Here is a 21,024-nt window from a genome sequence, read left to right on the forward strand (position 1 = left end):
TCTCTCTCTCTCTTTCTCTCTCTCTCACTCTCACTCTCACTCTCACTCTCACTCTCTCTCTCTCTCTCAGACCCTAAAGAATGCCTGGCTTCAGAACTACAGCCACAACTCTCCTGACCCAGGGATCCTGGTTCTGTTAGCCTGTGGAACGACCTCCAGTACCTGCGGACAGCTCGCAAGCTACCCCCTCGCACTGATCCGCACCAGGATGCAGGCGCAAGGTGAGCAGGGACACAGACACTGAGACGCAAAGACACTGAGACACAGACACAGATACTGAGACTGACACAGACACTGAGACAGACACGGAGACACTGAGACACAGACACATAAGAACACAAGAAAGTTTACAAACGAGAGGAGACCATTCAGCCCATCTTGCTCGTTTGGTTGTTAGTAGCTTATTGATCCCAGAATCTCATCAAGCAGCTTCTTGAAGGATCCCATGGTGTCAGTTTCAACAACGTTACTGGGGAGTTGGTTCCAGACTCCCACAATTCTGTGTAAATAAGTGCCTCCTATTTTCTGTTCTGAATGCCCCTTTATCTAGTCTCCCATTTGTGACCCCTGGTCCTTGTTTCTTTTTTCAGGTCAAAAAAGTCCCCTGGGTCAACATTGTCTATACCTTTTAGGATTTTGAATGTTTGAATCAGATCGCCGCGTAGTCTTCCTTGTTCAAGACTGAATAGATTCAATTCTTTTAGCCTGTCTGCATACGACATGCCTTTTAAACCCGGGATAATTCTGGTTGCTCTTCTTTGCACTCTTTTTAGAGCAGCAATATCCTTTGTAACGAGGTACCTCAATATTGGTGGAGCACGGGCACCACAGGCACATATAACTCGCCGCCTATGGACACAGAGACACTAAGACACATATACTGAGAGAGACACAGAGACACTGACTCACTGACACTGAGACATAGAGACACTGACACTGAGACACAGATATTTAGACACTGACTCACTGACACTGAGACACAGACACTGACTCACTGAGACACAGACACTGAGGCACACACTGACACACAGACAGACATGCAGAGACAGACACACAGACGCTGGCATACAGACGCACACACAGACACAGAGACACTGACACACAGACGCAGAGACACTGACATACACACACTGAGACACGTGTTATGAAACTCAATCTCTTACAATTACAACATTAATTCGGTTGTCATTATCAATGATTATTAATAAAGTATGAGTAAGACTCAAATGACTCATAATTGAAAGTTAACCAGGCATCGGTATATGACTCCTTCAGGTGGTGGATAGGAGCTCAGCGTGTCTCATAACTACCCTGACTGGCTGACCATATACTAACCTTGTAGTGCGCAGGTGATGCAGTGCTCAAACAACAACAAACAGTGTTCACGGTCCCAACAGTTCTTTAATTGTTTTCATGGTTTGGCAAAGTTAAATAATAATGCTGGGAACTACAAAGCAATGTGTAGTTGCACAGGTAAGCAAAACAGGGTTTCAGTCCTGAAATAATAACACAAGAATACAGGCACGGCTCTGCGTCCTTTCTCGCGGTGCTCCAGTGCTGATGGTGAATACATTTTGTGACTAGTGCAGTATTTGGAATCTGGGTTTTTAATGCTGGCTGGAACAGCGAAAGCTCCCAGTTGTTAGCCGTCTACTAAATACAAATGGAGTGATTAACAAAACAAATAGAAACACTCACCATTTCGTTATCTTCCCCTTTTTGGATGGCCGACTTCCGACTGACCCTGGAATGAACTATCAAACTATCCAGTCCGGGGCACACTGTTCCTGTTATACCGTGCCCTCACAGGTCAGGATTGTTGACTCTGATTCATTTGCTCTCTGTCACAGCCCCTTAACTGTTACCTTTTATCTATTCTTATGAAATTGGCCATAAAACAATTTCCATCAAACAGCTCATCATGCTTCACCCAGCGGTCACCTTATGATATATACCACAGGTTAAGTACAGGTCATTGTGCTTCACCCAGCGGTCACCTTATGATATATACCACAGGTTAAGTACAGGTCATTGTGCTTCACCCAGCGGTCACCTTATGATATATACCACAGGTTAAGTACAGGTCATTGTGCTTCACCCAGCGGTCACCTTATGATATATACCACAGGTTAAGTACAGGTCATTGTGCTTCACCCAGCGGTCACCTTATGATATATACCACAGGTTAAGTACAGGTCATTGTGCTTCACCCAGCGGTCACCTTATGATATATACCACAGGTTAAGTACAGGTCATTGTGCTTCACCCAGCGGTCACCTTATGATATATACCACAGGTTAAGTACAGCTCATCATGCTTCACCCAGCGGTCACCTTATGATATATACCACAGGTTATGTACAGGTCATTGTGCTTCACCCAGCGGTCACCTTATGATATATACCACAGGTTAAGTACAGGTCATTGTGCTTCACCCAGCGGTCACCTTATGATATATACCACAGGTTAAGTACAGGTCATTGTGCTTCACCCAGCGGTCACCTTATGATATATACCACAGGTTAAGTACAGGTCATTGTGCTTCACCCAGCGGTCACCTTATGATATGTTCCACCCAGAGCTATAAAACTCTGCCACCCCAGTTACTGGTCCACTTAGTATAGTTGATCATCACATTTCTCTGCACACACAGACACTAATACCCCATTCACACAGAGTCACTAAAACCCCATTCACACAGAGTCACTAAAACCCCATTCACACAGAGTCCACTAAAACCCCATTCACACAGAGTCACTAAAACCTCATTCACACAGAGACACTAAAACCCCACTCACACAGAGACACTAAACCCCCATTCACACAGAGACACTAAACCTCATTCACACAGAGACACTAAAACCTCATTCACACAGAGACACTAAAACCTCATTCACACAGAGTCACTAAAACCCCATTCACACAGAGACACTAAACCCCATTCACACAGAGACACTAACCCCATTCACACAGAGACACTAAACCCCATTCACACAGAGTCACTAAAACCCCATTCACACAGAGACACTAAACCCCATTCACACAGAGACACTAAAACCCCATTCACACAGAGACACTAAAACCTCATTCACACAGAGACACTAAAACCTCATTCACACAGAGACACTAAAACCCCATTCACACAGAGACACTAAACCCCCACTCACACAGAGACACTAAAACCTCATTCACACAGAGACACTAAAACCCCATTCACACAGAGACACTAAACCCCCACTCACACAGAGACACTAAAACCCCATTCACACAGAGACACTAAAACCCCATTCACACAGAGACACTAAAACCCCACTCACACAGAGACACTAAAACCCCATTCACACAGAGACACTAAACCCCACTCACACAGAGACACTAAAACCCCATTCACACAGAGACACTAAACCCCATTGACACAGAGACACTAAACCCCATTGACACAGAGACACTAAAACCCCATTCACACAGAGACACTAAACCCCACTCACACAGAGACACTAAACCCCATTCACACAGAAACACCCCACAGGCAGTCCTTGGAGTTTCTGTTCGTGCCACTGTCTTTTCGTATGAACTTTAAAGTGTGTTAAAATGTGCAATCGACGACTGTTTTTATGGTAAACTGTTTTAAACCTCTGTCTTTTTATGCTTCTATAACATCAGTATCAGTCTGATGTAGTTTGTGTGATCACGGAGATTTATTTATATATTAAATGATTTTACACGTCAAAATGTTGTCAATCTTTAATCAAAATTAAAATGTTTCAGTAATATAATGACATGCTGCATCCATCATATTATTAGCAGGGCAAGTCGTATTTTATACATTTTAATATTAGTATAGCTGTAACCTTACTACCTGCTGTCCATACTGTAGTGCTTCCCAAAACAAAAACACCTCCAAAAATGCAAAATAACATTAATACGTAACACATTTTGCTAGTTTAACGTTTGTTACACAAACAGAAATACACAATCAGAAATGTACAATCATACAATTCATTTGAAATTATTTATTTGCTGCTAATATATATTACAGCGATATCCACATTCCCTTATCTAGCATAATACTGTCGAATATATCCGATCTACATGTTAATGTAAATTATACAGTACTGTGCAAAAGTTGTGAAAAAGTGCTGTAAAGTAAGAATGCTTTCAAAAATAGACATGTTAATAGATTATATTTATCAATTAACTAAATGCAAAGTGAGTGAACAGAAGAAAAATCTAAATCAAATCCATATTTGGTGTGACCACCCTTTGCCTTCAAACAGCATCAATTCTTCTAGGTACACCTGCACAAAGTCAGGGATTTTGTAGGCATATAGTCAGGTGTATGATTAAACAATTATACCAAACAGGTGCTAATGATCATCAATTCAATATGTAGGTTGAAACACAATCATTAACTGAAACAGAAACAGCTGTGTAGGAGGAATAAAACTGGGTGAGGAACAATCAAACTCAGCTAACAAGGTGAGGTTGCTAAAGACAGTTTACTGTCAAAAGTCATACACCATGGCAAGACTGAGCACAGCAACAAGACACAAGGTAGTTATACTGCATCAGCAAGGTCTCTCCCAGGCAGAAATTTCAAGGCAGACAGGGGTTTCCAGATGTGCTGTCCAAGCTCTTTTGAAGAAGCACAAAGAAACGGGCAACATTGAGGACCGTAGACGCAGTGGTCGGCCAAGGAAACTTACTGCAGCAGATGAAAGACACATCATGCTTACTTCCCTTCGCAATCGGAAGATGTCCAGCAGTGCCATCAGCTCAGAATTGGCAGAAAACTGTGGGACCCTGGTACACCCATCTACTGTCCGGAGAAGTCTGGTCAGAAGTGGCCTTCATGGAAGACTTGGAAACAAGGCCAAGTGACTCAACTATGCACGAAAACACAGGAACTGGAGTGCAGAAAAATGGCAGCATGTGCTCTGGACTGATGAGTCAAAATTTGAAATATTTGGCTGTAGCAGAAGGCAATTTGTTCGCCGAAGGACTGGAGAGCGGTACACGAATGAGTGTCTGCAGGCAACAGTGAAGCATGGTGGAGGTTCCTTGCAAGTTTGGGTCTGCATTTCTGCAAATGGAGTTGGGGATTTGGTCAGAATTAATGGTCTCCTCAATGCTGAGAAGTACAGGCAGATACTTATCCATCATGCAATACCATCAGGGAGGCATCTGATTGGCCCCAAATTTATTCTGCAGCATGACAACGACCCCAAACATACAGCGAAAGTCATTAAGAACTATCTTCAGCGTAAAGAAGAACAAGGAGTCCTGGAAGTGATGGTATGGCCCCCACAGAGCCCTGATCTCAACATCATCGAGTCTGTCTGGGATTACATGAAGAGAGAGAAGCAACTGAGGCTACCTAAATCCACAGAAGAACTGTGGTTAGTTCTCCAAGATGTTTGGGCCAACCTACTTGCCGAGTTCCTTCAAAAACTGTGTGCAAGTGTACCTAGAAGAATTGATGCTGTTTTGAAGTCAAAGGGTGGGTCACACCAAATATTGATTTGGTGTAGATTTTTCTTCTGTTCACTCACTTTGCATTTTGTTAATTGATAAATATAAACTATTAACATGTCTATTTTTGAAAGCATTCTTACTTTACAGCATTTTTTCACACCTGCCTAAAACTTTTGCACAGTACTATACGTACAAAAGTGTGGCAATGTGCTCCGCCCCTGTGTGCATTTCTGTGTTATATGTTGTGTGTGGTGTGTTAATGTTGGCGTATAGAGATGGCTGCACAGGATATAAATGGGTGTGTGCAGCACAAATTATTTAAAATGTATAGTTGTATTTAGGCACGGGATTGCACATCACTTCACGTGCATTTAAAGTATTTAATATGTGAGCACGAGGTTGCACGTAATTAATTCACGTGCTGGGATTCAAGTGAATAATTAATTAGTAATTGAATCCCAGCACAACAGTATATATAGATGCACGTTTTACTCACTCGGGGTTGTGTGTTCGGTGAGTGGAGAACGGGTGTGGAGAAGGAGAAAGGAAAAGAAACCAAGATAATAATAATAAGAAGAAGAAGTATTATTTCACTCACCATGTTTGTTTGTCTGTTCGTTTACTGCTTTATCATTTTGTTCGTCTATTTATTTTGGCTCAAGTGCCGTGTCCTGTGTTTTGTTAAAACCTTTTTATTTTATAATAAACCGACGCAAGCATGCGCTTTCATCATTTCATTTCATCTGTCTGTGTTATTCATTTCCTGGTTCTGACGTCACCACTCAGCCAGCCGTGTGACAAAAAGTCATTTTAAATTATGCATTTTTCTTAGGCTAATATCAGATCTAAAGCAATATTCACATCATCTTATCTAGCAGCATACTGCTGAATAAATCCGATCTACTAATTGATATAAATTATACTTACAAAAATTAATTTTAAATTATTTATTGTTCATTAATATATCCGATCAACTTATTTCCTGGCTCGATCTACTTATTTCCTGGCCTAGGTTTGTTTACATTAGAAACAATGGAACCTCCCCTTTAAATTCTAGAGCTTGATCAACTTATTTCCCGATCAACTTATTTCCTGGGACATCGGTATGTCTTTCACATAGCTGTTACAACACAATCCTCGTGGTTCAGTTACATCACTGTTGTCATCGTAATGGAACAAGATAACATGTATTTGTGTATTAGGGGCAACTGAATTAAATTAATTCCAGTATATATTTTTACTGACGAAGAAAAAAAAATTAAAACAAAGCTTTAAAAAAATATGGATTCAATTATTTCTTTAGAACTGTTACATATTTTGGCGCTTCGCTGTTTGGCTCGTTTAGCAGTGTGTTTTTAAATTGTACCAAACTGGTGTTTTTTTTTTATTTTTATAAAAATTAATATTACAATAGTCCTAATCTGCAACAGGATGTGATGCAAACATGCATACAAAAAATCAGTAAATCTGATTTTATCGATCACGAAACACACGCTCTGGTCTTCGTCTTCAAATAATGCCTCCGTTTTAAAACATCATTAGATCAAGCGCTGATCCGACTCTGATCCTGCCGGTGTCCTGAGAAATAAGCTGATCAAGCACTAGAATTTAAAGGGGAGGCTCCATTATTTCTAATGTCTACGAGTTTAAGCTGGGAAATAAGTGAATCGAGCCCAGGAAATAAATTGATCGGATATATTAACAGACAATAAATAATTTTAAATGAGTTTTGTAAGTATAATTTCTATAAATGAGTTCTTCGAGAGTATGACCCTAGAGAGAATTTGAATATCCCTGTAGATCAGATATATAATAGCCTAACAAAAAATAAATAATTTCAAATAAATTTTGTAAGTATCATTTATATTAGTAAGTAGATTGGATATATTCGACAGTATGACGCTAGATAAGGGAATGTAATATATATTAGCAACAAATACATCATTTAAAATTAAATTTGTAAGTAGCCTGTGATATTAATGTGTATTTCTGTTTGTGTAATAAACGTTAACTAGTATGGACAGGTATACGAGTGATTTTCCAGTCATGGAAAAAATTGAGCTCCATGCTGCCATTACTTTTTTTTTTTTTAAATGTAGTCGTTGCCAATTAGTTTTTATTATTTTCTCCCCAATTTGAAATGCCCAATTATTTTTAGGCTTAGCTCACCGCTACCACCCCTGCGATGACTCGGGAGGGGCGAAGATGAATACACGCTGTCCTCCGAAGCGTGTGCTGTCAGCCGCCCGCTTCTTTACACTCTGCAGACTCACCGTGCAGCCGCCTCAGAGCTACAGCGTCGGAGGAGAACGAAGCTCTGGGCAGCTTCCAGGCAAGCCCGCAGGCGCCTGGCCAGACTACAGGGGTCGCTGGTGCGCGGTGAGCCGAGGACACCCTGGCCAACCTAACCCTCCCTCCCCCCGGGCGACGCTCGGCCAATTGAGCGCCGCCGCCTGGGAGCTCCCGTCCACGGTCGGCTGTGGAATAGCCTGGACTCGAACCGGCGACGTGCAGGCTATAAAGCGCATCCTGCACTCTAGCGAGTGCTTTTACTGGATGCGCCACTCGGGAGCCCCCCATGCTGCCGTTACTAACTAGGCCACGGTGCAGATCAATCACACGATGTACTTGAAAAGTGTTGCTTATACAGTATTATTATTATTTTGTATTATGTGCTTTGTTGTTTCATTTATTTTTACATACAGTACTTTGTATAATTAGGACAGAAAACGAACAGGAGACTGGTTATCATCATGCATGTATTTCAATTACAAGTTTGGGAAGAAACAATACATGAATGAGATAAAAACTAAAGAGTTAATGCCTTTGCTAAACTGTGGTAAATACCTGTAGTTCAATACCAACCAACCTAGCTATTGGAAGAAAGAGGTACCTGTAGTTCAATACTAACCAACCTAGCTATTGTAAGAAAGAGGTACCTGTAGTTCAATACCAACCAACCTAGCTATTGTAAGAAAGAGAGATCATACAGTGTATGTAGGCTACTGTATATCAGCATGATTTTAAAAATGGTAAATTCCCATAGTGCACAACCATAAAATGAGAAAGAGATACAGTATATTGAACTAAACTTTTGTCTGGCCATTTCTGGTTAATTTTCTTCACCCTATCCCAATTAAAAAAACACTTTTAAACCTTTTTTAAATAAACATAATTGTATGTGTAACAATAAATGTTAATGCTTAAGACATGCACACAAAACAATGTACTGTATAGGGCCTATACTTTTTTTTTTAAACTGACAGTGGTAGGCGTACGTTTTGCCATGTCTAAACTGTAATAAAGTTACAGCTATGCTAATATTAAAATGTAAAAATACGACCTTGTCATACTAATATTATGGATGCAGCATGTCATTAGATTATATTACTGAAGCATTTTAATTTTGATTAAAGATTGACAACATTTTGACGTGTAAAATAATTTAATATATAACTAAATCTCCACGATCACATGTCAACTATATCTGTGTGTGTGTGCACGTGTGCGTGCGTGTCTATACTGACCTGTACCCCTAAGTGTCTCTCTCTCTATACTGACCTGTACCCCCCTGTGTGTCTCTCTCTCTATATACTGACCTGTACCCTCCTGTGTGCCTCTCTCTCTCAATACTGACCCGTACCCCCCCTGTGTGTCTCTCTCTCTCTATACTGACCTGTACCCCCCTGCGTGTCTCTCTCTCTGTAACTCGTTAAATTTGCAGACGACACAAAAATAGGAGGAGTGGCAAACACTGTTGAAGCAGCAAAGGTCATTCAAAATGATCTAGACAGCATTCAAAATTGGGCAGACACATGGCAAATGAAATTTAATAGAGAAAAGTGTAAAGTATTGCATGCGGGCAATAAAAATGTGCATTATAAATATCATATGGGAGACAGTGAAATTGAAGAAGGGAACTATGAAAAAGACCTAGGAGTTTATGTTGACTCAGAAATGTCTTCATCTAGACAATGTGGGGAAGCTATAAAAAAGGCTAACAAGATGCTCGGATATATTGTGAGAAGTGTTGAATTTAAATCAAGGGAAGTAATGTAGACCTCACCTAGAATATTGTGTTCAGTTCCGGTCACCTCGTTACAAAAAGGATATTGCTGCTCTAGAAAGAGTGCAAAGAAGAGCAACCAGAATTATCCCGGGTTTAAAAGGCATGTCATATGCAGACAGGCTAAAAGAATTGAATCTATTCAGTCTTGAACAAAGAAGACTACGCGGCGATCTGATTCAAACATTCAAAATCCTAAAAGGTATAGACAATGTCAACCCGTGGGACGACTTTGACTTGAAAAAAGAAAAAAGGACCAGGGGTCACAAATGGAGATTAGATAAAGGGGCATTTAGAACAGAAAATAGGAGGCACTGTGACAGGATGGACCGAGGTTTGAGACTCAGAGACAGTATAAAGTTCAAAAATAAAGTTTTTAATAAACAAAAATACAAAAAAACCAGCACAAGGGCCAAACAAAAAGGTTTCAAACACAAAATACAAACACAAAACAAAAACTTACAAAATAAAGTTTCCAGGCTGGGCGTTGCCTTCACTGGAACAGAAAAACAGCCCATACAAACACACTCCTGCTTCTAGAATTCTCCTTCCCCTACTCTCTCTCCTAGCCAGGGCCTCTCCCCTGGCTTTTATCCCCTGTGGCTGGAGCCCAATTATTCAATAATTGCTGATTAGTCAATTAGGGCTCCAGCCACATTCTCACATGTTTTTCTGGCAGGGAGGAATTTTAACCCCCTCCCTGCCAGTCCCAACCATGATCATAAAGACGGGGCAGTACCCCATCACATATCCCCCCCCTTGTGCCAAGCACAACATGGCCTAAATGGCCACCTCCCCCCTCAGTCTCAGTCCCAGAAGAGGGGGAAGCACAGTGTCCATGGGGGTGGCCATGGTGGGACGTCCGGCACCACCCAATTCTTCGTGGCCAGCAGCTCCCTCTTCCGGGGCTCCGGCCACACACCATCTTGCCGCGAAAGTGCAGCTGGGGGAGCTGGTCTCCTGACCTCCCTCCCCCTCTTCATGGTCAGCAACTCCCCTCCGTGGGGCTCCGGCCACAGTGTAGCGACCCCAGGCGAAGCAGGATCCCCGAAGACCCCAAGCGACGGCAGCAGCAGCGGACCCTCGGGAGGCGACGGCAGCAGCAGCGGACCCTCGGGAGGCGACGGCAGCAGCAGCGGACCCTCGGGAGGCGACGGCAGCAGCAGCGGACCCTCGGGAGGCGACGGCAGCAGCAGCGGACCCTCGGGAGGCGACGGCAGCAGCAGCGGACCCTCGGGAGGCGGAGACGGGAACGGCGGCCCGGCTCCCTCTGGCGGCGGAGGCGGGAACGGCGGCCCGGCTCCCTCTGGCGGCGGAGGCGGGAACGGCGGCCCGGCTCCCTCTGGCGGCGGAGGCGGGAACGGCGGCCCGGCTCCCTCTGGCGGCGGAGGCGGGAACGGCGGCCCGGCTCCCTCTGGCGGCGGAGGCGGGAACGGCGGCCCGGCTCCCTCTGGCGGCGGAGGCGGGAACGGCGGCCCGGCTCCCTCTGGCGGCGGAGGCGGGAACGGCGGCCCGGCTCCCTCTGGCGGCGGAGGCGGGAACGACGGCCCGGCTCCCTCTGGCGGCGGAGGCGGGAACGGCGGCCCGGCTCCCTCTGGCGGCGGAGGCGGGAACGGCGGCCCGGCTCCCTCTGGCGGCGGAGGCGGGAACGGCGGCCCGGCTCCCTCTGCTGGCGGAGACGGGAACAACGGCTCGTCTCCCTCTGCTGGCGGAGGCGGGAACGGCGGCTCGTCTCCCTCTGCTGGCGGAGGCGGGAACGGCGGCTCGTCTCCCTCTGCTGGCGGAGGCGGGAACGGCGGCTCGTCTCCCTCTGCTGGCGGAGGCGGGAACGGCGGCTCGTCTCCCTCTGCTGGCGGAGGCGGGAACGGCGGCTCGTCTCCCTCTGCTGGCGGAGGCGGGAACGGCGGCTCGTCTCCCTCTGCTGGCGGAGGCGGGAACGGCGGCTCGTCTCCCTCTGCGGGCGGAGGCGGAAACGGCGGCTCGTCTCCCTCTGCGGGCGGAGGCGGAAACGGCAGCTCGTCTCCCTCTGCGGGCGGAGGCGGAAACAGCCTGTATTCTTCCCCTACAGGTCCCTTCAGCCCTAGGCCTGTGGGCTTCCCCTTCTCGGGCCGTGGACGCACCGACTCCTCACGCTCGGGCCGTGGACACACTGACTCCTCCCGCTCGGGCCGTGGACGCACCGACTCCTCCCGCTCGGGCCGTGGACGCACCGACTCCTCCCGCTCGGGCTCCTCCCCCTCGGGCTGTGGATGTTCGGGCTCCTCCCTCTCGAGCTGTGGACGTTCGGGCTCCTCCCTCTCGGGCTGTGGACGTTCGGGCTCCTCCCTCTCGGGCTGTGGACGTTCGGGCTCCTCCCTCTCGGGCTGTGGACGTTCGGGCTCCTCCCTCTCGGGCTGTGGACATTCGGGCTCCCCCTCTCTGGGCGACGGCAGCGGCCCCCATTCTGGCTCTCGGGATGGCAGCTCCTCCCCTTCTGGCTCTCGGGACGGCAGCTCCTCCCCTTCTGGCTCTCGGGACGGCAGCTCCTCCCTTTCTGGCTCTCGGGACGGCAGCTCCTCCCCTTCTGGCTCTCGGGACACCGGCTCCATCCCTTCTGGCTCTCGGGACGCCGGCTCCTTCCCTTCTGGCTCTCGGGACAGCGGCTCCTCCCCTTCTGGCTCTCGGGACAGCGGCTCCTCCCCTTCTGGCTCTCGGGACAGCGGCTCACCCCTCTCTGGCTCTCGGGACAACGGCTGCTCCCTCTCTGGCTCTCGGGACGACAGCTCACCCCTCTCTGGCTCTCGGCACGACAGCTCACCCCTCTCTGGCTCTCGGGACGACAGCTCACCCCTCTCTGGCTCTCGGGACGGCAGCTCCTCCCCTTCTGGCTCTCGGGACGGCAGCTCCACCTTCTTTATTGGAATGACTGGGGCATCTCCCATATCTACCGCCAGGTAATTAACGACCATCAGGGCCAGCTCTGCGAAGGACGCCGGGTGATGCTGTTCCTCCCACTTTTCCCACCTCCCCCCATCTCGACGCCACAGCGTGTTGATAACTATGGGGAGGTCGTGGAAGAGGTCCGCCTCAGGGTGCATCAACCAGTCCCATATTTCCTGGGATGGTGGTGAAGGCGGTGATGTAGGAAGTGGTGGGGTGGCTGCCGAGGACGGGGTTTGCAGCTGCTCCTGGTCCCGATTGTGGGGGCATCCTGCCCAGTTGTGGCCATCCACCTCACAGTACCCACACCAGTCAGCTGGTAGCCCATCTGGACAGGACCTCCACCGATGATCCTCCTTCCCGCACCAGGAACACCACGGGAAGAGGCTCGCTGGGTCCTCCAGCTGGGGTGGCTGTTGTTGCAGCAGCCTACATTTCTTCGGCTGCTGCATCTCCTGCCTTTGCCGCTGTCTGCTCTTCTTCCCCATTTACCAAAAAAAAAAAAAAAAAAAACTCCCAAAATTCAAGAAAAAAAAAAAATACTGCTCTGAGCCTCCAGGTGGCGCTATCCCGTTTCTGACACCAACTGTGACAGGATGGACCGAGGTTTGAGACTCAGAGACAGTATAAAGTTCAAAAATAAAGTTTTTAATAAACAAAAATACAAAAAAACCAGCACAAGGGCCAAACAAAAAGGTTTCAAACACAAAATACAAACACAAAACAAAAACTTACAAAATAAAGTTTCCAGGCTGGGCGTTGCCTTCACTGGAACAGAAAAACAGCCCATACAAACACACTCCTGCTTCTAGAATTCTCCTTCCCCTACTCTCTCTCCTAGCCAGGGCCTCTCCCCTGGCTTTTATCCCCTGTGGCTGGAGCCCAATTATTCAATAATTGCTGATTAGTCAATTAGGGCTCCAGCCACATTCTCACATGTTTTTCTGGCAGGGAGGAATTTTAACCCCCTCCCTGCCAGTCCCAACCATGATCATAAAGACGGGGCAGTACCCCTCGGGAGGCGACGGCAGCAGCAGCGGACCCTCGGGAGGCGACGGCAGCAGCAGCGGACCCTCGGGAGGCGACGGCAGCAGCAGCGGACCCTCGGGAGGCGGAGACGGGAACGGCGGCCCGGCTCCCTCTGGCGGCGGAGGCAGGAACGGCGGCCCGGCTCCCTCTGGCGGCGGAGGCGGGAACGGCGGCCCGGCTCCCTCTGGCGGCGGAGGCGGGAACGGCGGCCCGGCTCCCTCTGGCGGCGGAGGCGGGAACGGCGGCCCGGCTCCCTCTGGCGGCGGAGGCGGGAACGGCGGCCCGGCTCCCTCTGCTGGCGGAGACGGGAACAACGGCTCGTCTCCCTCTGCTGGCGGAGGCGGGAACAGCGGCTCGTCTCCCTCTGCTGGCGGAGGCGGGAACGGCGGCTCGTCTCCCTCTGCTGGCGGAGGCGGGAACGGCGGCTCGTCTCCCTCTGCTGGCGGAGGCGGGAACGGCGGCTCGTCTCCCTCTGCTGGCGGAGGCGGGAACGGCGGCTCGTCTCCCTCTGCTGGCGGAGGCGGGAACGGCGGCTCGTCTCCCTCTGCTGGCGGAGGCGGGAACGGCGGCTCGTCTCCCTCTGCTGGCGGAGGCGGGAACGGCGGCTCGTCTCCCTCTGCTGGCGGAGGCGGGAACGGCGGCTCGTCTCCCTCTGCGGGCGGAGGCGGGAACGGCGGCTCGTCTCCCTCTGCGGGCGGAGGCGGAAACAGCCTGTATTCTTCCCCTACAGGTCCCTTCAGCCCTAGGCCTGTGGGCTTCCCCTTCTCGGGCCGTGGACGCACCGACTCCTCACGCTCGGGCCGTGGACGCACTGACTCCTCCCGCTCGGGCCGTGGACGCACCGACTCCTCCCGCTCGGGCCGTGGACGCACCGACTCCTCCCGCTCGGGCTCCTCCCCCTCGGGCTGTGGACGTTCGGGCTCCTCCCTCTCGGGCTGTGGACGTTCGGGCTCCTCCCTCTCGGGCTGTGGACGTTCGGGCTCCTCCCTCTCGGGCTGTGGACGTTCGGGCTCCTCCCTCTCGGGCTGTGGACGTTCGGGCTCCTCCCTCTCGGGCTGTGGACATTCGGGCTCCCCCTCTCTGGGCGACGGCAGCGGCCCCCATTCTGGCTCTCGGGATGGCAGCTCCTCCCTTTCTGGCTCTCGGGACGGCAGCTCCTCCCCTTCTGGCTCTCGGGACACCGGCTCCATCCCTTCTGGCTCTCGGGACGCCGGCTCCTTCCCTTCTGGCTCTCGGGACAGCGGCTCCTCCCCTTCTGGCTCTCGGGACAGCGGCTCCTCCCCTTCTGGCTCTCGGGACAGCGGCTCACCCCTCTCTGGCTCTCGGGACAACGGCTGCTCCCTCTCTGGCTCTCGGGACGACAGCTCACCCCTCTCTGGCTCTCGGCACGACAGCTCACCCCTCTCTGGCTCTCGGGACGACAGCTCACCCCTCTCTGGCTCTCGGGACGGCAGCTCCTCCCCTTCTGGCTCTCGGGACGGCAGCTCCACCTTCTTTATTGGAATGACTGGGGCATCTCCCATATCTACCGCCAGGTAATTAACGACCATCAGGGCCAGCTCTGCGAAGGACGCCGGGTGATGCTGTTCCTCCCACTTTTCCCACCTCCCCCCATCTCGACGCCACAGCGTGTTGATAACTATGGGGAGGTCGTGGAAGAGGTCCGCCTCAGGGTGCATCAACCAGTCCCATATTTCCTGGGATGGTGGTGAAGGCGGTGATGTAGGAAGTGGTGGGGTGGCTGCCGAGGACGGGGTTTGCAGCTGCTCCTGGTCCCGATTGTGGGGGCATCCTGCCCAGTTGTGGCCATCCACCTCACAGTACCCACACCAGTCAGCTGGTAGCCCATCTGGACAGGACCTCCACCGATGATCCTCCTTCCCGCACCAGGAACACCACGGGAAGAGGCTCGCTGGGTCCTCCAGCTGGGGTGGCTGTTGTTGCAGCAGCCTACATTTCTTCGGCTGCTGCATCTCCTGCCTTTGCCGCTGTCTGCTCTTCTTCCCCATTTACCAAAAAAAAAAAAAAACTCCCAAAATTCAAGAAAAAAAAAAAATACTGCTCTGAGCCTCCAGGTGGCGCTATCCCGTTTCTGACACCAACTGTGACAGGATGGACCGAGGTTTGAGACTCAGAGACAGTATAAAGTTCAAAAATAAAGTTTTTAATAAACAAAAATACAAAAAAACCAGCACAAGGGCCAAACAAAAAGGTTTCAAGCACAAAATACAAACACAAAACAAAAACTTACAAAATAAAGTTTCCAGGCTGGGCGTTGCCTTCACTGGAACAGAAAAACAGCCCATACAAACACACTCCTGCTTCTAGAATTCTCCTTCCCCTACTCTCTCTCCTAGCCAGGGCCTCTCCCCTGGCTTTTATCCCCTGTGGCTGGAGCCCAATTATTCAATAATTGCTGATTAGTCAATTAGGGCTCCAGCCACATTCTCACATGTTTTTCTGGCAGGGAGGAATTTTAACCCCCTCCCTGCCAGTCCCAACCATGATCATAAAGACGGGGCAGTACCCCTCGGGAGGCGACGGCAGCAGCAGCGGACCCTCGGGAGGCGACGGCAGCAGCAGCGGACCCTCGGGAGGCGACGGCAGCAGCAGCGGACCCTCGGGAGGCGACGGCAGCAGCAGCGGACCCTCGGGAGGCGGAGACGGGAACGGCGGCCCGGCTCCCTCTGGCGGCGGAGGCAGGAACGGCGGCCCGGCTCCCTCTGGCGGCGGAGGCGGGAACGGCGGCCTGGCTCCCTCTGGCGGCGGAGGCGGGAACGGCGGCCCGGCTCCCTCTGGCGGCGGAGGCGGGAACGGCGGCCCGGCTCCCTCTGGCGGCGGAGGCGGGAACGGCGGCCCGGCTCCCTCTGCTGGCGGAGACGGGAACAACGGCTCGTCTCCCTCTGCTGGCGGAGGCGGGAACAGCGGCTCGTCTCCCTCTGCTGGCGGAGGCGGGAACAGCGGCTCGTCTCCCTCTGCTGGCGGAGGCGGGAACGGCGGCTCGTCTCCCTCTGCTGGCGGAGGCGGGAACGGCGGCTCGTCTCCCTCTGCTGGCGGAGGCGGGAACGGCGGCTCGTCTCCCTCTGCTGGCGGAGGCGGGAACGGCGGCTCGTCTCCCTCTGCTGGCGGAGGCGGGAACGGCGGCTCGTCTCCCTCTGCTGGCGGAGGCGGGAACGGCGGCTCGTCTCCCTCTGCTGGCGGAGGCGGGAACGGCGGCTCGTCTCCCTCTGCTGGCGGAGGCGGGAACGGCGGCTCGTCTCCCTCTGCTGGCGGAGGCGGGAACGGCGGCTCGTCTCCCTCTGCGGGCGGAGGCGGTAACGGCGGCTCGTCTCCCTCTGCGGGCGGAGGCGGAAACAGCCTGTATTCTTCCCCTACAGGTCCCTTCAGCCCTAGGCCTGTGGGCTTCCCCTTCTCGGGCCGTGGACGCACCGACTCCTCACGCTCGGGCCGTGGACGCACTGACTCCTCCCGCTCGGGCCGTGGACGCACCGACTCCTCCCGCTCGGGCCGTGGACGCACCGACTCCTCCCGCTCGGGCTCCTCCCCCTCGGGCTGTGGACGTTCGGGCTCCTCCCTCTCGGGCTGTGGACGTTCGGGCTCCTCCCTCTCGGGCTGTGGACGTTCGGGCTCCTCCCTCTCGGGCTGTGGACGTTCGGGCTCCTCCCTCTCGGGCTGTGGACGTTCGGGCTCCTCCCTCTCGGGCTGTGGACATTCGGGCTCCCCCTCTCTGGGCGACGGCAGCGGCCCCCATTCTGGCTCTCGGGATGGCAGCTCCTCCCCTTCTGGCTCTCGGGACGGCAGCTCCTCCCCTTCTGGCTCTCGGGACGGCAGCTCCTCCCTTTCTGGCTCTCGGGACGGCAGCTCCTCCCCTTCTGGCTCTCGGGACACCGGCTCCATCCCTTCTGGCTCTCGGGACGCCGGCTCCTTCCCTTCTGGCTCTCGGGACAGCGGCTCCTCCCCTTTTGGCTCTCGGGACAGCGGCTCCTCCCCTTCTGGCTCTCGGGACAGCGGCTCACCCCTCTCTGGCTCTCGGGACAACGGCTGCTCCCTCTCTGGCTCTCGGGACGACAGCTCACCCCTCTCTGGCTCTCGGCACGACAGCTCACCCCTCTCTGGCTCTCGGGACGACAGCTCACCCCTCTCTGGCTCTCGGGACGACAGCTCACCCCTCTCTGGCTCTCGGGACGGCAGCTCCTCCCCTTCTGGCTCTCGGGACGGCAGCTCCACCTTCTTTATTGGAATGACTGGGGCATCTCCCATATCTACCGCCAGGTAATTAACGACCATCAGGGCCAGCTCTGCGAAGGACGCCGGGTGATGCTGTTCCTCCCACTTTTCCCACCTCCCCCCATCTCGACACCACAGCGTGTTGATAACTATGGGGAGGTCGTGGAAGAGGTCCGCCTCAGGGTGCATCAACCAGTCCCATATTTCCTGGGATGGTGGTGAAGGCGGTGATGTAGGAAGTGGTGGGGTGGCTGCCGAGGACGGGGTTTGCAGCTGCTCCTGGTCCCGATTGTGGGGGCATCCTGCCCAGTTGTGGCCATCCACCTCACAGTACCCACACCAGTCAGCTGGTAGCCCATCTGGACAGGACCTCCACCGATGATCCTCCTTCCCGCACCAGGAACACCACGGGAAGAGGCTCGCTGGGTCCTCCAGCTGGGGTGGCTGTTGTTGCAGCAGCCTACATTTCTTCGGCTGCTGCATCTCCTGCCTTTGCCGCTGTCTGCTCTTCTTCCCCATTTACCAAAAAAAAAACAAAAAAAACCTCCCAAAATTCAAGAAAAAAAAAAAGATACTGCTCTGAGCCTCCAGGTGGCGCTATCCCGTTTCTGACACCAACTGTGACAGGATGGACCGAGGTTTGAGACTCAGAGACAGTATAAAGTTCAAAAATAAAGTTTTTAATAAACAAAAATACAAAAAAACCAGCACAAGGGCCAATCAAAAAGGTTTCAAACACAAAATACAAACACAAAACAAAAACTTACAAAATAAAGTTTCCAGGCTGGGCGTTGCCTTCACTGGAACAGAAAAACAGCCCATACAAACACACTCCTGCTTCTAGAATTCTCCTTCCCCTACTCTCTCTCCTAGCCAGGGCCTCTCCCCTGGCTTTTATCCCCTGTGGCTGGAGCCCAATTATTCAATAATTGCTGATTAGTCAATTAGGGCTCCAGCCACATTCTCACATGTTTTTCTAGCAGGGAGGAATTTTAACCCCCTCCCTGCCAGTCCCAACCATGATCATAAAGACGGGGCAGTACCCCGTCACAGGCACTTTTTTACACAGAGAATTGTGAGGGTCTGGAACCACTCCCCAGTAATGTTGTTGAAGCTGACACCCTGGGATCCTTCAAGAAGCTGCTTGATGAGATTCTGGGATCAATAAGCTACTAACAACCAAACGAGAAAGATGGGCTAAATGGCCTCCTCTCGTTTGTAAACTTTCTTATGTTCTTAGGTTCTTGTGTTCTTATATACTGACCCCCCTGTGTGTCTCTCTCTCTATATACTGACCTGTACCCTCCTGTGTGTCTCTCTCTCTATACTGACCTGTACCCCCCTGTGTGTCTCTCTCTATACTGACATGTACCCCTCTGTGTGCCTCTCTCTCTATACTGACCTGTACCCCCCTGTGTGTCTCTCTCTCTATACTGACCTGTACCCCCCCTGTGTGTCTCTCTCTCTATACTGACCTGTACCCCCCTGTGTTTCTCTCTCTATACTGACCTGTACCCCCCTGTGTGTCTCTCTCTCTATACTGAACTGTACCCCCCTGTGTGTGTCTCTCTCTCTCTCTCTATACTGACCCAGGCCCATCGAGATGGCGGGGAGGACGGGGAAATTTCCCCGGGGCCCAACGCCACACAATGATTTGAACTTTCGCATTTCATATTTTACTACACCAAAAAGCTGAAAAAAAGGCATAGCAATTTTTACGTATTTTTTTCAAAATTCAAATCCATTATCAAAATACTGTATCGGTTGAAATGATCTTCCTCAGACACTGCTAAGGTTGCAAGTATCATTGCTTGGTTTAGAAGCTTGGTTTAGACTACAGTATACTACAAAGTCGGATGAATGTAGTCCTGTGGGGGGTGGGGGGGGGGGGGTGCGGGGGCGGCAGTGGGACAAACCAATCCTTCCCCGAGGCCCGTGACGGCTCTCGGCGGCCCTGTACTGACCTGTACCCCTCTGTGCATTGCAGCCACAGTGGAGGGGGCACCCCAGCTCTCCATGTTTGCTCTGTTCCAACACATAGTCTCCAGAGAGGGGGTACCAGGGCTCTACAGGGGCATTGCCCCCAACTTTATGAAGGTCATCCCAGCCGTCAGCATCAGCTACGTGGTTTACGAGAACATGAAGAGGGTGCTGGGGGTGGCCTCCAAGTGAAAGAGGAAACCGGCTCCATTCAGGCTGCAGTTCGGTGGAGGAGCTGTGTGGGGAGCTATAGGAGACCTGGAGCCAACATGGCCGACACAGGGAGACAGTTTCTCAGCTTTATCAAACCGAAGCGCACAACCACACTCAATTTTTTTAGTAAAGAGTTATTTATTTTACTATACTGGAAACAGTGAATCAGTGAAGGGCTCTTATACATAAACCATAGGACTTAAAGCACAGCTATGACCAAATGTTTTGCATCACCTGGGATTTTAGGATTGAAGAAATTAACATAATTTAGATATTGTATTTAACATTGTGTAGTCAAAGAAACTAGCGGGGAGCCGTAATAGTAGTACAGTATTTTGTGTTAGATTTTGAAATGTCACATTTTTCAATTTGTCCGTTTTTTGTTAAATATATGGGCAAAGCGGTATGTAATTCAATATGTTAATGTAACATTATTCAGCAGGATTCATTTTGACTTTATCAAGCAAAAGTTAATTATATAGGGTGATGGAAAACTTTTGGTCATAGCTGTAGAATGTACTGTTAATCAAACTAGTGAAATATGAACAAAATGATACTGATTCACTGTATAGACTGTAAAAAAAAAAAAAAAATATATATATATATATATATATATATATATATATATATATAATGTGTGTGTGTGTGTAAAAATGGATCCGATTTGATCTGCTGAGTTACATTCGATTTATTGGACTGTGCTATATTTGAAAGTCCCTAACCACTCTGACCAAGATGGAGGCTACGACTTGGAACTACAACTCCCAGCATGCAACACCCCCCAACAAAAATAATAATGGGGAGAGGAAGCCATATTTGGCGGTTAAAAAATGAACATCTTGCCAATCCTAAAGAGCCAGCTCTGCAGTGGAGAAGCATGTGTCTTGCACTGGTTTAGTGTCATTAACTCATCAGCCACTAGGAGCAGATCCTTAACGGTATGTTTATTTATTTATTTGTTGATTTTGTTAAGTTCCAAACGGTGCATTGTGTGAAAAACAAATCTGGTGTCTACAGCAAAAAAAATCTTCAATGCTGCAAAATCCTGACCAGACCCAGTGCAAATTAACACAGAGACAGGCATTATTTTATTGTCTCAGGTTTTGTGTGTATATG

General features: G+C 50.6%; 1 protein-coding gene across 5 annotated transcripts in view; it reads left to right on the forward strand.

Moving 5' to 3' along the window:
• LOC117402051 (mitochondrial adenyl nucleotide antiporter SLC25A23-like) overlaps positions 1 to 20,492 on the forward strand; it is a 99,212-nt gene extending 78,720 nt beyond the window's left edge. For 3 of the 5 annotated variants that reach the window (XM_059008235.1, XM_059008234.1, XM_059008237.1), the window contains exons 9-10: positions 71 to 221; positions 19,703 to 20,492. In XM_059008235.1, coding sequence (XP_058864218.1) covers positions 71 to 221; positions 19,703 to 19,887 — 336 coding nt within the window. In that variant the 3' untranslated portion in view covers positions 19,888 to 20,492. Of the gene's footprint in view, positions 1 to 70; positions 222 to 590; positions 2,283 to 19,702 lie in introns of those variants that run through there. The other 2 variants (XM_059008236.1, XM_059008238.1) reach the window with 2 other exon arrangements.
• The last annotated feature ends 532 nt before the right edge of the window (positions 20,493 to 21,024 follow it).

The sequence above is a fragment of the Acipenser ruthenus genome, chromosome 36, assembly GCF_902713425.1.
Source record: "Acipenser ruthenus chromosome 36, fAciRut3.2 maternal haplotype, whole genome shotgun sequence".
NCBI lineage: Eukaryota > Metazoa > Chordata > Actinopteri > Acipenseriformes > Acipenseridae > Acipenser > Acipenser ruthenus.